Genomic DNA, 14,205 nt, shown 5'->3' with positions numbered 1-14,205 from the left:
AAAAATCACTTGAATTTTAGTGAAGAAAATCGAATTATGAATAGAATCAAAGATGAATTCGATTTCTAGAATCCAAACTCTCGATATCACGAAGATCAAAACTCAAAATGAAGAATCACCAAATCTAGAAAGCCATCAAGGATCAATTCTTGATCCAATCAAGAATACCCACTCTGATACCAATTATAGTGGTGTTGATTATGATGACATGTGCGGAATTAGAAAAGATCTAGTGAATCATCATGTAAACTCAAGAACACAAGGAGTAAATAAATTTGTGTAAGCTCACATTAGATCTAGAAAGGATATACAAATGAGTTTGTACAAATTTCTCTCTCTCTAGTCTAACACTCCAAAATGATCATTCTAAATATGAGTGTCACTCACTTCCCATTTATAGGAAAGACAACTCATTTACACATCAATAAGGGTAAGCCACATCCAAGCGTGACTTTGCACCCTAACATCTAAAATTCTCAGTTTTCATATATGTTATAACCATATGGAGAAGTAAATTTACCAACAAAGTGATCATAGCTTTTTTTATGTTTGGTACATCAGTACTCGTAAATTGAGTAGTACCAATCAATTTGTCACAAAACGAGTTCTTAAATTGTCTCACATAACCACGATATTCGCTACCTGAAAGAAGAATCAAGCAATTAACCTAAACCACATAAATAACTTTAATTTATTTACATAATTATGGTTCGACACATTAGGACACAATTTCCAAATTTCTCAATTTCCCACGTTGACAATATGATTCTCAGGCTTAACATAGAAAATACATAACGTAGAATCAAATAAATAAACAAAACTTTGCTTGAGATTTGATGTTGTAGGATTTGGGGGTAGAAGAAGAGGACGCCATTTTCGTTCACATCCTCCACACATATAATTCTTGAGTTCCAGAGTTTGAGAGAGGAAACATTTAGGGTTCTTTGGATGTGTAGTTGTAGATTTTCAGCCGATTTGTGCTCTATGGGTGATGAAATGTTACAAGCAATTGAAACTATTGAAGCAATTGGTGTATTTATGCTCCATCTTTGAACCAACCGAAGGAATTAAATTTTTTCAAATTACTTCGAAACCTGCAATAATGAATCAAATCAAATTAAGAGTTGGATAAGATGAAGGGAAAGAAAAGGATAAGGGGTGGAAAGGGCTTCTTATACTCCTTCCCCAGAAAATGGAAGCGAACGTGTAACTTAAGGCCATAATTGAAACATGACGCGGAGAAGAAGACTGACTTCTGTGAGCATCGACCAAATAACTGTAAAAGAAACTGTAAATAGGAGTTTATATGGCTATGATTAAAAGTTGAAGAGATCCAAGGGATGAAAATGAAAGAGCGGTTATTTGTGACCTGATGTTAGTAATAATAATAATTATATAATGAGTGAGACTCATACTCACGAAACATAACAACTAATATGCATCTAATTAAGAGACAATCTTTGAATTATAAACATTAGATCATTAACATTGTTGTAGAAGTAAATTAATATCAAGCAATTAACCTACACCACACAAATAACTTTGATTTATTTACATAATTATGGTTCGACACATTAGGACACAATTTCCAAATTTCTCAATTTCCCACGTTGACAATATGATTCTCAGGCTTAACATAGAAAATACATAACGTAGAATCAAATAAATAAACAAAACTTTACTTGAGATTTGATGTTGTAGGATTTGGGGTAGAAGAAGAGGGCGCCATTTTCGTTCACATCCTCCACACATATAATTCTTGAGTTCCACAGTTTGAGAGAGGCAACATTTAGGGTTCTTTGGATGTGTAGTTGTAGATTTTCGGCCGATTTGTGCTCCATGGGTGATGAAACGTTACAAGCAATTGAAACTATTGAAGCAATTGGTGTATTTATGCTCCATCTTTGAACCAACTGAAGGAATTAATTTTTTTCAAATTACTTCGAAACCTGCAATAATGAATCAAATCAAATTAAGAGTTGGATAAGATGAAGGGAAAGAAAAAGGATAAGGGGTGGAAAGGACTTCTTATACTCCTTCCCCAGAAAATGGAAGCGAACGTGTAACTTAAGGCCATAACTGAAACATGACGCGGAGAAGAAGATTGACTTCTGTGAGCATCGATCAAATAACTGTAAATAGGAGTTTATGTGGCTATGATTAAAAGTTGAAGAGATCCAATAGATGAAAATGAAAGAGCGGTTATTTGTGACCCGATGTTAGTAATAATAATAATTATATAATGAGTGAGACTCATACTCACGAAACATAACAACTACTATGCATCTAATTAAGAGACAATCTTTGAATTATAAACATTAGATCATTAACATTGTTGTAGAAGTAAATTAATATTTATGCATGCATTTGCTCATTTTGTTTATCCGAATATCAACCATCAAAATATAAGAAATAATTAATGAATTTGATCGACTTATATGAATGATTGAAAAGTAATACATAAAATTAGAAAAAAAATAGGGAATAAAAGTTTATAGCCCATAAATTTAAAGAGTCAACAATAATAAAATAGACCATCATAAAATAAAGCATTGTATTTTAAAGTGTAGTAAGAAAAAAAAAACACATATTCTTGAAACACTTATTAGAAATTATCATTCTTCATATTGCATTAATCTAACCTACCAATTTTGAATTACAAATTTTTATATCTTCTAAAAAATGTCATTTTTTCATATTTTCATGTCTAGCCACATTAAATTGACTTTTCTAGTACATTTTATTCGTTTATTATTCTAATTGTGATTCAAACATTTCAACTTTCAACATAGTATGCTTAGTTGATTATTGAATGCAAAATATTACCTTTTTAATGTTACAATCACTACAACAAACGAGCCTAATGCAACACCCATAAAGTGCTACAATAGGCCTTAAAAGTGTTGCATTATGCCTAACGCACAACTTTATCATGTGCTGCCTTAAGTAATGTCGCCTTAGGCTAAGATATGCTTGATTATCTTGCATTTTATAGATCAACTTATACCTTATGTATTATATAAGTTGGTAAAGCATAATGGGTTATTATTATGGGTGCTCGTTTGAATGGATCGGTTCAACCCGATAGGGCGTGAGATGACTTGGGGTTTTGGGCACTTAATTAGTTGCATTGCATACTTTGAGTTATACATTGCTATATTAGAATAACTCATGTTAAGAGTTATTTTAGAAGTTAAGTACTTAAGAGTCTATTAGTGTCACCTGTGAAGCATTGTAACCTCATTTAAAGTATAATGCTCAAGAGAGAAAAATATGCACCTTTTGGTTGGTGGAGAAGACATTCAAAGGCGGTGAGGACGAAGTTGGTGCAGCTTTAAACCCAAACCGAGAACATTTATAAGTCGTTGGAGGTTTTAGGAAGTTGGAGTTGTGTTGCAAAGGGTCGATGAATGTTTGAGACCTCCTGATGGAACCGGTGACAAAAGAAAGGAGTAGACAGTGAAAAGGAACAATCCGGAGAAGAACACATAGACAAAGCCAAGAAGCAGATGGTGAAAAAACACACCGGCTCCAAAAGCACCTGGTATTGAGGTGGCTCAATACCAGACACTATTCATAAGTTTGTTGTCTTTTAAGTGTATATATATATATATATATATATATATATATATATATATATATATATATATATATATATATATATATATATATATATATATATATATATATATATAGGGAAAAGTGAATATACATTACAGCCCCGCCCAAGCTTAGGTACTAAACCTCATGAAAATACGTCGTTTTACTATATAAAGATTGCGGTTAGGGGACTTATGATTAACACTTGAAAATGTAGTTGGTTTTCAAGTACTTATAACTAAAACCTCACCTGCACAAACACTCATGCTCATACAAGAAACGAAAACACAAGATTAAAACTCCTATACAAACTCTAGGAACAACTGAATAAAGATTACAGATGAAACCCCAAAGCAAATGAAGGAGACCAGAGAGAATGAGAGAAAAATCTTCAGAAGGAAAAGTAAGATCTGAACAAATAAGCCTTCAATCCACGATCTATAGATCAGGTTTATTTCCGGTTCAAGTCTGATGTAAACCCGAACCAAACCTGTAACCATACCCATTGTAAGATCTGTGTGTCAACCAAGAATAAAGAAAACGAGCCGCAACCCATATAGTTTTGTTTCAAAGATAAATTCTCACTTTTAACAATATTGATACCTTTTCCTGGGTATTTGTTTCAAATATCTAAGAACACGAAATGCAACATTCAAATGAGACTTTCTTGGTGAATCCATAAATTGACTACGAGCTTGGACAGTAAACGAGATATCAGGTCTAGTTATAGTTAAATAAATCAGTTTACCAATAAGTTTATGATATTCAGTAATATTATCTAACAAATCATCATTTTCATCTATTCCAACTTCACTAATAACACAATTCATATCAAGTGGAGTTTTAACTGGTTTGCATCCCAGTTTACTGAATTCATGAAGCAATTCAAGACAATACGTACGCTGAGTTAAACAAACACCATCGAACCTATCTATTACTTTTTTGCAGATTTCACAACAAAATAAAGCAAACCACAAAGATTTGTGTGATTTTGTCGAAATAAAACAAAGTAAACGGGAAACTTGGGGTAATTAAGCTACACCCGGATCGGGTTTTGAGGGGGGGATGTGGATATTTAATCGGATAATTCTAAAAATAAAGGATCGGATAAATTAGGAAATTTGTTTTTTAATTATGGTAAAAAATGTATTCGTCATTAAACTTTTGGTTTAAATAGATGGCAACTTTTCATTATCGTGTATTCGGCAAGCAGGTAAGAGTCGATTAAAGGAGCACATAACCGGCAATTCGGGTGAACTAAGATCGTGATCTCGTGCAATCTTCGTTTCCGGTAAGAGTCGATTAACCTTGCTGCGTATAAATTCTTGTTTCGTTTTAGGGATGGTTTTCCGGGTGGGATTATGGGATGAACTAGCGTTTGGGTTATTGAAATAAATAGAACAGGCTCCCGTACCCTGCAATCGACCAAAAACCGAGCTTAATAATGTGTTTCTATATGTGAAATTGTTACATAGTGAGTAGATTGTTATTGTTCTTTCTTTTTGGTGCAGTTTCATGGATATGATGGACGCCAGCGATTTCTGGGATGTAATGGACACCAATGAACTTACCAGAGAGGAGATTGTGTTGTGAGTGATTTAAATTTTAGTCACTATAAGCATATCAATTACTTGTTATATTATATGTGATTTTGTTTTGTTTTTTCAGGGTGACAAGCTACCTTGTTGCTTACTGGAGGAAACATGGATCTGGATCTAAAATAATGGCTGATACTTTAGTATATGTATCCGCAAGTTGTTCCAGAATCCAACTTCAACTTCCCTTTTAATTTAGTGACCAATTCTCAGAATAAAATGATATTTAATCCTGATGTGCTGCTTACTCTTGCCATGAAAATCAAAATTCAATGGTTGTGTATTTGCATATAAGTCTTCTATAGTTGTCAACTTCTTTGGCCTACTTTCAGGAGAAGATAAGCGAGAGTTAGAAGTTGTCACCGTGTTATCTGTTTTTTTTGGTTATTTTATTGAAATAGATAAATACTCATTTTTGGTTTTTGTTTCTCAAAATGGCTGATTTACCTTTTTTTAATAGAGCTTGATTATGGGACAGAGCTGAAGTATCATGATGTGTATATGAAATGTGGTAATCGTATTATGGATTATTGGACCTTTTACTGTCATGAAAAGCTAATGCTTGAGAGACTCAAAGTAGACCCTTTAGAGCTGGAGATGGAGGGACTCAAACTAGAGACTTCTCAGGTGATGCGTGTGTATGTGTGTGTATATATATATATATTATGTTTTTGGTTGGGGCTTCATGCCTCTCATGTTTTCTACATAATAAATCTCAGGGTACACAAACAAATCCGCACCCCTTGAATGTTGATCAAGATGATGCCGTGTTACCCTTTCCAAGAATACGTACATTATGCAAGTGAGTCATAATACTTGGTTTGCATGGATTTTGATGTGTCATTTATAGATTATGTGATTACTAATTACTTGTTATGCTATTTTGTTTTTTGACAGGCTGAGCGGATACACTCTTGAGTACGCCATGAGAAATTTCATTATTTGCCATGTAGCTGAGGCTTTTGTCCAAAATGGAGACAACCCTATGGTATATATCTTGACACATTGCATTTAAATTTTTTTTTTTTTTTTTTTAATTATGGTGAAATGATTTGGATCATAATTATTCCTAAATAACACCATGAATTTGCAATTTGTATTTTTTTTTAATCTTGACATGGAAATAATTGGAGAAATTAAAACTATGTATTTTTCTTTTTTTTTGGTTTTCAGCTGGATCCAGAAAGGGTAAAAAGGGTGATCGAAACTGCGGAAATGTGGAGAAGAAAAAATGGGCATGAAGTGAAATTTTAAAATGGCAAGTTCATGTTATTCTTGTTCTATCTTTGTGAAGTCTAGAATTGTTTCAACTCCTTGTGGTTTTTCGATACTAGTTTGTTTGAAACTGTTGTGTTCTCTTTTTAAATGTTGTTCAATATTTCAGAGTGTGTTGCTATTTCTTGCATTTGTCTGAATCTAGAGCATTCAAATCCTTGTTCGAAAATCTCTTATGTTGTCCCCAGGTACTACTTAAAGGGCAAATAAGAATATAATTCCTTTCCCCTCTTTTACGACTAAAAATATTTTCAAAGACTTGGACAATGCTTCTAGCAACCGAGTTCTCTCTTGTTGGGATTCTGTTCATCAAAACTCTCCATATCAAAAAAAAAAAAATGTTGATTTTTATTCCAACGACTGCCATTATCATCCATGTTTATTTGAATATCATCAATATGATACCGACTACAACCAACCGTGGATGTGCCATTAGGATCAAGATCCATATCTATATCCTCAGCAATATGAACACTACACTACATCAAGGCTGAGAGCTCATCATTTCCAAATCTACCTTACTAACTCGCCACACAATTTTTTCTTAAACCTCTTGATGATGATTTTCCAACTATCCACCCTCGACATCTTGGACCCTACAAGTAAGAAAACAGAAGAGTTAACCCCCTGTATAAAAACTATTGATATTATGTATGAACCACGCATAAAACAACCTTAACGAATTTCACCTTTTCACGCTAGAAAAAGAAGCATAAACTCATATAAGGGTGGACCACACCAGAGGCCGTTCTATATCTAAATCCAAAACACCCATGCAATGCATACCCCCTTTGAAAATAATTATATTCTTTGAAAATAAACTAGTAGTAACAGCACAATATCCCAACTTCTAAAAATACATTTAAACTCCCCAAGTATTAATAGAAGAAAACTAAATTAGATAATGTTTAGCTATACACAAGGCTAAACATTTAACGACCCAATCCGATAATTAACAGGGTGGGTTGTTGCTTTTACCTGTTTAATTAAATGAGCTTACTCGGTTAACTCGTTTAATCAATTGTGTTGGTTTATGGTTGAAATTTCCCGTAGAAAGCCTATGCCAATTCCAAATCATTTACTTAAACATGTTGGGTTTTGAATTCATTAAGCAGAGTCGATTTCATGGTTATCAGTTGGATTTTGAATTCATTAAGCAGGGACATTGTTGATAGTGCTCTTTTGCTATGAATTGCAAATGAGATATGGGATGATCAAATCAAATGTATGGCAATCGATGCCCCCATTTATCAAGTTTAACAACAATCATATTCTCTATCACAAGGATCATAAGTTTTTTCATCATGTTTTACTAAATTGAAGAAAGTTTGAGATGAATTGTGAATCGTACAAGATCACCTGATTGCTCATGTGGAGCTGCTGTAGGGATCCATCGACCTCCAAGATACTCATGGCAAGGGAAAGACCTAGAAACTGATAGGGGAAGGGAAGTTGCCATACGTGCAATGTTTTAAAAACCGGTTTTTTAGTTGAACCGGTATGGTGACCGGTTTCCGGTTCAACCGGTCAAACACGTAAGTTACGTGTTTAAAAATGGAATATTATATCTATAAACAATAAAATGAAAATATTAAAAAATATATTAAACACACTTTCGTAATACTTTGATAATTGTAAGAATTATATAGTGAGTGAGACTCATAATTATAAACATAAGATCATTAACATCGTTTTAGAAGTAAATTAATATTAATGTATGTATTTCTCATTTTGTTTATCCGAATATCAATCCATCAAAATATAAGAAATAATTAATGAATTTGATCTACTTATATGAATGATTGAAAAGTAATACATAAAATTATAAAAAAAAACATAGGAAATAAAAGTTTATAGCCCATAAATTTAAAGAGTTGACAAAAATAAAATAGACCATCATAAAATAAAACATTGTATTTTAAAGTGTACTAAGAAAAAAAAAACATTACATATTTTTGAAACACTTATTAGAAATTATCATTCTTCATCTTGCATTAATCGAATTACAAATTTTAATATCTTCTAAAAAATGTCATTTTTTCATATTTTCATGTCTAGCCACATTAAATTGACTTTTCTATTACATTTTACTCGTTTATTATCCTAACTGTAATTCAAACATTTCAACTTTTAACATAGTATACTTAGTTGATTATTGAATGCAAAATATTACCTTTTTAATGTTACAATCACTACAAGAGCCTAATGCAACACCCATAAAGTGCTACAATAGGCCTTAAAAGTGGGCATTATGCCTAACACAACACTTTATCATGTGCCGCCTTAGATAATGTCGCCTTAGGCCTAATGCAACAACTTTTTTAGGATATTCAACATCTTTTTTAAAGTGTTGCATTTTTTTAATAAGTGCAACACCTTTTAAATCAAGAGCAACATTTTTTTTAAACAAAGTGCAACATTTCCTTTGTTTCTAATAGCCTACGACAACACTTTTTCAAAGCATGTGCAACACTTCGATGTATGAACACAACATTTGCCAATGCTTAATACGACACTTTATAACAAGTAGAAACTAATTTTTAACTACAAAAAAATGTTGCAAAGTAACATTAACGTTTATACAAATATTTGTAACATTAGTTCCTAGAACTAAAACAAAACTAATAGCGTATTGTAGTTTTATACATCCCATGTTAAAAATAAAAAACATTAAATGTATTCTCAACATAAAAACTATCAAGTACAATAATAGAAAGTACATAGCCTACTCCACTTCTACGTTCTTTCACATAATATGGTTGCAAAAATCCATTCACATCTTTATGTGCCTAATACATTTGAAACAATAAAAAAGAGGGTTAGTACTTTTCTCATAAATATAAATAAAACAACACAAGGGAGTATTTCTGTAATTATGTAATACATGGACCATATATATGCAATTATGCAATATAGAGACCAAATATATAATTATTATGTTTAGTAGATCACAAAGCTCTATTGAATATTTAAAACGTAGAAAAAAATATCATTCAGACTAACTTTAGAGAACAAAGATGACTAACTTAGATTCCAGAGTTGAACATTGAATTCACCTGAGGAAGAAGAACGTGTGAGGTGAATCAAATTTGGTTTTCTTTTTAAATTTTAACAAAACTATAATTATCTGGTAAATAAAATTTAAAATGCCATTAGTTGGTAAATACTTTCTCAAATTACAATCTTTTGGTAAAAAAAACTCCAAAATCTAATGCTTCTGAAACAATGCAAAGCTTGGATCATGTGGAAAATATGGGTTTTTTTCTGTTGTTTTTTAATCTGTTAAGTTTACTTTTATGTTTGGTAATAACATATGCGATCTAGATGTGCACGTTATTTATACTATAAGACAAAAGAACCAATCTAGTATTAGAACTAGATTATGACCACGTTAAACGCGAGGAACAAAAATTAAATACATATCACATTAATAGGTGACATTGTCTTAGGTGGAAATTTAATAAAAAAATGTTAGTTAGATTCATTTTTAGAGTTTTTGAACCAAATTTATTAAATAAAGCTATTTAATATTTATATTAGAGAATTTGGTTTTTTAATACAATAATTTTTAACATAAATAATCCACGTTATCTTTGTTTTATCAAAGTACTTGTTGTAATATATATATATATATATATATATATATATATATATATATATATATATATATATATATATATATATATTAAAAATGGATAGCAATATATAGCAATATAAATTATTTTTTATGTTCATATAGATAGCAGACTTTAACATCCAAAATAACCTTATTGGCCTGATACAATCATATTCACAATTATAAATAAAATATTAAAGAAGAAAATTATAGCAGTAAAAGGGGGCAACAGTGGCAGTGGTAGAGGTATTTCAGGTAAAGAGAACGTATACATAGATGTTGTTCTGCCCTCATTCATCATGCAAATAGTATTCAATGTAGAGGAGTATTTTTTTTATGTGGTGAATAGAAACATACCAGTTCCATTCATTTATATATACCATTGTATTTGATTCATGATTACATTTGATAACCCTCACATATTAATAACATCGATTACACAAGTTTCAGGAATGTTGCAAACAGAGGATATAACGTTGATTATACACAGACTCATAAACAAACATAGGTCAACACACTAAAAAAATCGATATAAAGGATATAATTTTGTTTCTGTAACTAAATGAATGAATCTAATATGCTTAAAATAGATTGATTAATTTTTTTCATGATCTCTCAACAGGAATACAGTAATAACATTTAAAAAGAATGGAGTAAATGCAAGAAATTGGAGAAGAAGAAGGAGAACAGAGTAAAGAAAGAACCTGGAAAAAAATTGGAGAAGAAGAACGCTGAAGAAGAACACTGTAAATCGTAGGACTCAATCCAAACTCATAAGAATAACAACTTCAATGTAATCATATATATAAGGTGTTTTTGCATAAGGAAATTATTATCTTCCAAAAAAATTAGGAACCTAAGATATCATCTTGGAGATTTTCGGCTATTCATCTGGAAAAAAAGAAAGATATCAGTTATATTGATTCAAAATTTCAAATTAATTGACTTGCTTATTTAATGAGTTTTAAAATTCAAACCATTATCTCAAATTGATTCATTTTACGTGGGATATACTAAGAGATAAATTATGAATAATATTGACTTTAATTTTGACTATCAAATATTTTGTTGATTTAACGAGATTAGATTAGATTTTATAGGTTAATAACCGAATTATTGATATGCTTATTTAATGAGTTTTTTGTAACATCCATAAAATTCGAGTTAATTTAAAACTTTTTAAAACATTTCAAAACACATGATTATTACAAACTTGTTTTCAAAATAGTATATTGTCAGAGTATCCCAGAATCAAATCATAAAATGTGAGGAGCGTTACGATCACGCATTTGCCTTCCCGCGATCATCAGAAGTACCTGAAACAATAATCGATAAATGTAAGCTCGAAGGCTTAGTGAGTTACCATAAAAACCTTTTCCATAAATTTCCAAATTACCAAAATACCCCCAGAGGTCAACTGGTCAACCCTAGGTCAAAGTCAAAGTCAACAGTCCATGTTGACCCGACTCGTCGAGTGTAGTTCACCGACTCGTCGAGTCCTTCCTGAACTCGAGAAGTCGTGAAATCCTTGGTTGACTCGTCGAGTTCCCCTATAACTCGCCGAGTTCATGCGTGTCCAAATGTTTGGGAAAAACCCTAGCCGACTCGTCGAGTCATTCGACTGACTCGCCGAGCCCAAGGCAATCTTCATCGGACTAGCCGAGTTGTTCATCCAACTCGTCGAGTACATGACTATCTTCATATGACTCGCCGAGTCGATCTTGCGACTCACTGAGTCGACCTTGTGACTCGCCGAGTCCCTTCAATCCTTCAACCATACATATGCTTTTTAAGTCATGAAAATGCTCCATATTGTAGATCTAAGCTCCTAGGTCATACTTCTTACGTAAATTTGCAAACTTTACGTATATGCAAGGTGCTAATGACTTAAATCAAGCAAAAGAAGTGGTTCTTAGGCAAGAGATCACACTAGCATGCTAAAGGCTGAGACTTTATGATTGTAAGAGCCAAGATGAGCCTAGATCTGAAGTTGCAACTTCAGATCTTGGTTCACCACTCACACTTGAATATCCGATATACGATATTTACGTGAAGATGTCTAATATAATTATGATTTATAAAACATAATATTAATTTGAATAAAGTGTAAACTAAAGCACAATCAATAATAAAAATTACAATGATATACGAAAATTAAATATAGTTAAAATGTAATAAAAATAAATAAACACAACATAAAAAATTACAAATTGAAAACTATAAATTGTTTATAAATTTCTAAAAACTTCCTTATACACAACATTGTAAGTTTTGTTTGGAAGTTACCATCATTATCTAAAATTAACAATTTTAATCATTCTCTACTTTGAACTCAATATAAGACAATATACAATTGACCATGTGAAAACATGATCTTTAAAATACATACCAACTTTCGATAACGACTGTCCTTAATTCTTATTAATTGTCATTGCAAAACATACAGACAATATAAATTGTCTTCTTTGAAATTTGAAGATGATTTTTTTTTCCAGAAAAACTTTTAAAATAAATCTAATATTTGCGAAAAAAATTATTAATTTATAAAGATATACGTTTTGCCATTAAGTTGTTATAGAAACATACATCTAAATTTTAATTTTTCTACTAGTAATCGTCAAATTATTTTATATTATTTTATATTTCAATTATTATTTAATAAAGTTATAATAATAGAATTTAATAAAAGTGTGAAGGTTTATTACTAAAAAAAGAAAAATAAAAGACTCGTTTCTCAAATTATTTTACACCTCAATTATTATTTATTAAAGTTATAATATTAGAATGTAATACAAATATAAGTTTTATTACTCAAAAGATTAAGCATGCATTTGTAAGGAAAAACTTTATAAAAACCCAACGTATTTTCATCAAATGCTTAAGAAAACCACTATATTATTTTTTAATGCAATAAATACCCTTATATTTTATGAAGTTCTTTTTTAAGGTTTTCTGATCTCGGAAAAAGCTAATCTATTTTCATAAAAGGATTAAAAAACCATTATATTATTTTTTTTAGTGCATTTAAACCTTCATATTTTTTTGAAATTTTTTAATCTAATAAATTGTAATAATCAAAATGTTGAGAATCCATTATCTAGCATTTTCGGCTATCTAAGATTTACCGAACTCATTGTCTTAAATTATACATTTTAAAAAATATAAGGGTTTTAACATAAAAAAAATAATATAATAGTTTTTTTAAGATTTTGATGGAAATATGTTAGGTTTTTATAAGGTTTTCCCCCTTTATAATACACAACTGAATTAGGTTTTTTATAATTGTTTAAATAACCCTAGAATATATCCTCCTATTTTTTTTCTCTGATGATAATCGATGAATTGCAACATCCGGATTCCCGGATATATTATTTTTATTTTTATTTTTTAGGTTTATTGATCTACTCAACGAGTTGGTGCTATAACTCGCCAAGTAGAAGCGGGTTTGGCCACGTGAGTTTAATGATCTACTAGACGAGTCCGAGAGTAGACTCGCCGAGTAGGCACTGTAAGCTCATAAATTTCTCAAAAGCTCAAGAGGGCGATTAGGGTTTCTTATCAGTGAGGTGTGGCCTCAAATGAGGTTGTTAGATCTGCTGCTTATACGTCCAGGAGCTTTTGTTTGAGGTATAAAGTTCGGACCTTTCTCTTTTGTATGGATAGATCTCATGGTCCTAGAGTTAGGGTTTCATTTCCATCTTCTTATGGGGGACCTTGAAGGTTTTGAGCACCTTTTTAGAGTTGGACATCAGATCTGGACCTTGTGAGGTCCCTAGAGTCGAAATTCCCCTGCTTTATTCAGCCATGTTAGCCCTTTTGTATGAGAACTTCTTCTCAAACTTGTTCTTGGCACTTTTAGCCCTTTTGTGCCATGCATGAACGTAAAGCTCAAGGCTTTACGTGATATTCGAGCCTAGAGAGCTTAGATCTAGAGTGTGAGAGAGTTTTCTGCCTTGGAATCATCTGAATAACAATTGAGTCTGAATGGACTCGCCGAGTCGATGAGCCGACTCGACGAGTCGATTAGGGTTTGTCCCGATGAGCTTTATCATGCGATGGCTCGGCGAGTTAGGGGTTAACTTGACGAGCTGGACCTTCATGAGATTAATGAGAACAATG

The 14,205-nt window shown here is 31.6% G+C and overlaps 1 protein-coding gene across 1 annotated transcript; it reads left to right on the top strand.

The window, feature by feature from the left end:
- Positions 1 to 4,808: 4,808 nt before the first annotated feature.
- On the top strand, positions 4,809 to 6,564 carry LOC145109848 (uncharacterized). Its single transcript, XM_079046980.1, has 6 exons — positions 4,809 to 4,891; positions 5,112 to 5,189; positions 5,269 to 5,822; positions 5,915 to 5,997; positions 6,093 to 6,183; positions 6,369 to 6,564. Exons 3-6 carry the CDS (start codon positions 5,697 to 5,699, stop codon positions 6,447 to 6,449), a joined length of 381 nt encoding a protein of 126 aa, XP_078903106.1. The 5' UTR covers positions 4,809 to 4,891; positions 5,112 to 5,189; positions 5,269 to 5,696; the 3' UTR covers positions 6,450 to 6,564.
- The last annotated feature ends 7,641 nt before the right edge of the window (positions 6,565 to 14,205 follow it).

Source organism: Lactuca virosa, chromosome 4, assembly GCF_052849685.1.
Source record: "Lactuca virosa cultivar CGN04683 chromosome 4, Lactuca_virosa_CGN04683_v6, whole genome shotgun sequence".
In the NCBI taxonomy this organism is placed as follows: domain Eukaryota; kingdom Viridiplantae; phylum Streptophyta; class Magnoliopsida; order Asterales; family Asteraceae; genus Lactuca; species Lactuca virosa.
Note: the sequence above shows the minus strand (reverse complement) of the source record. Positions and strands in the feature narration are given on the sequence as shown.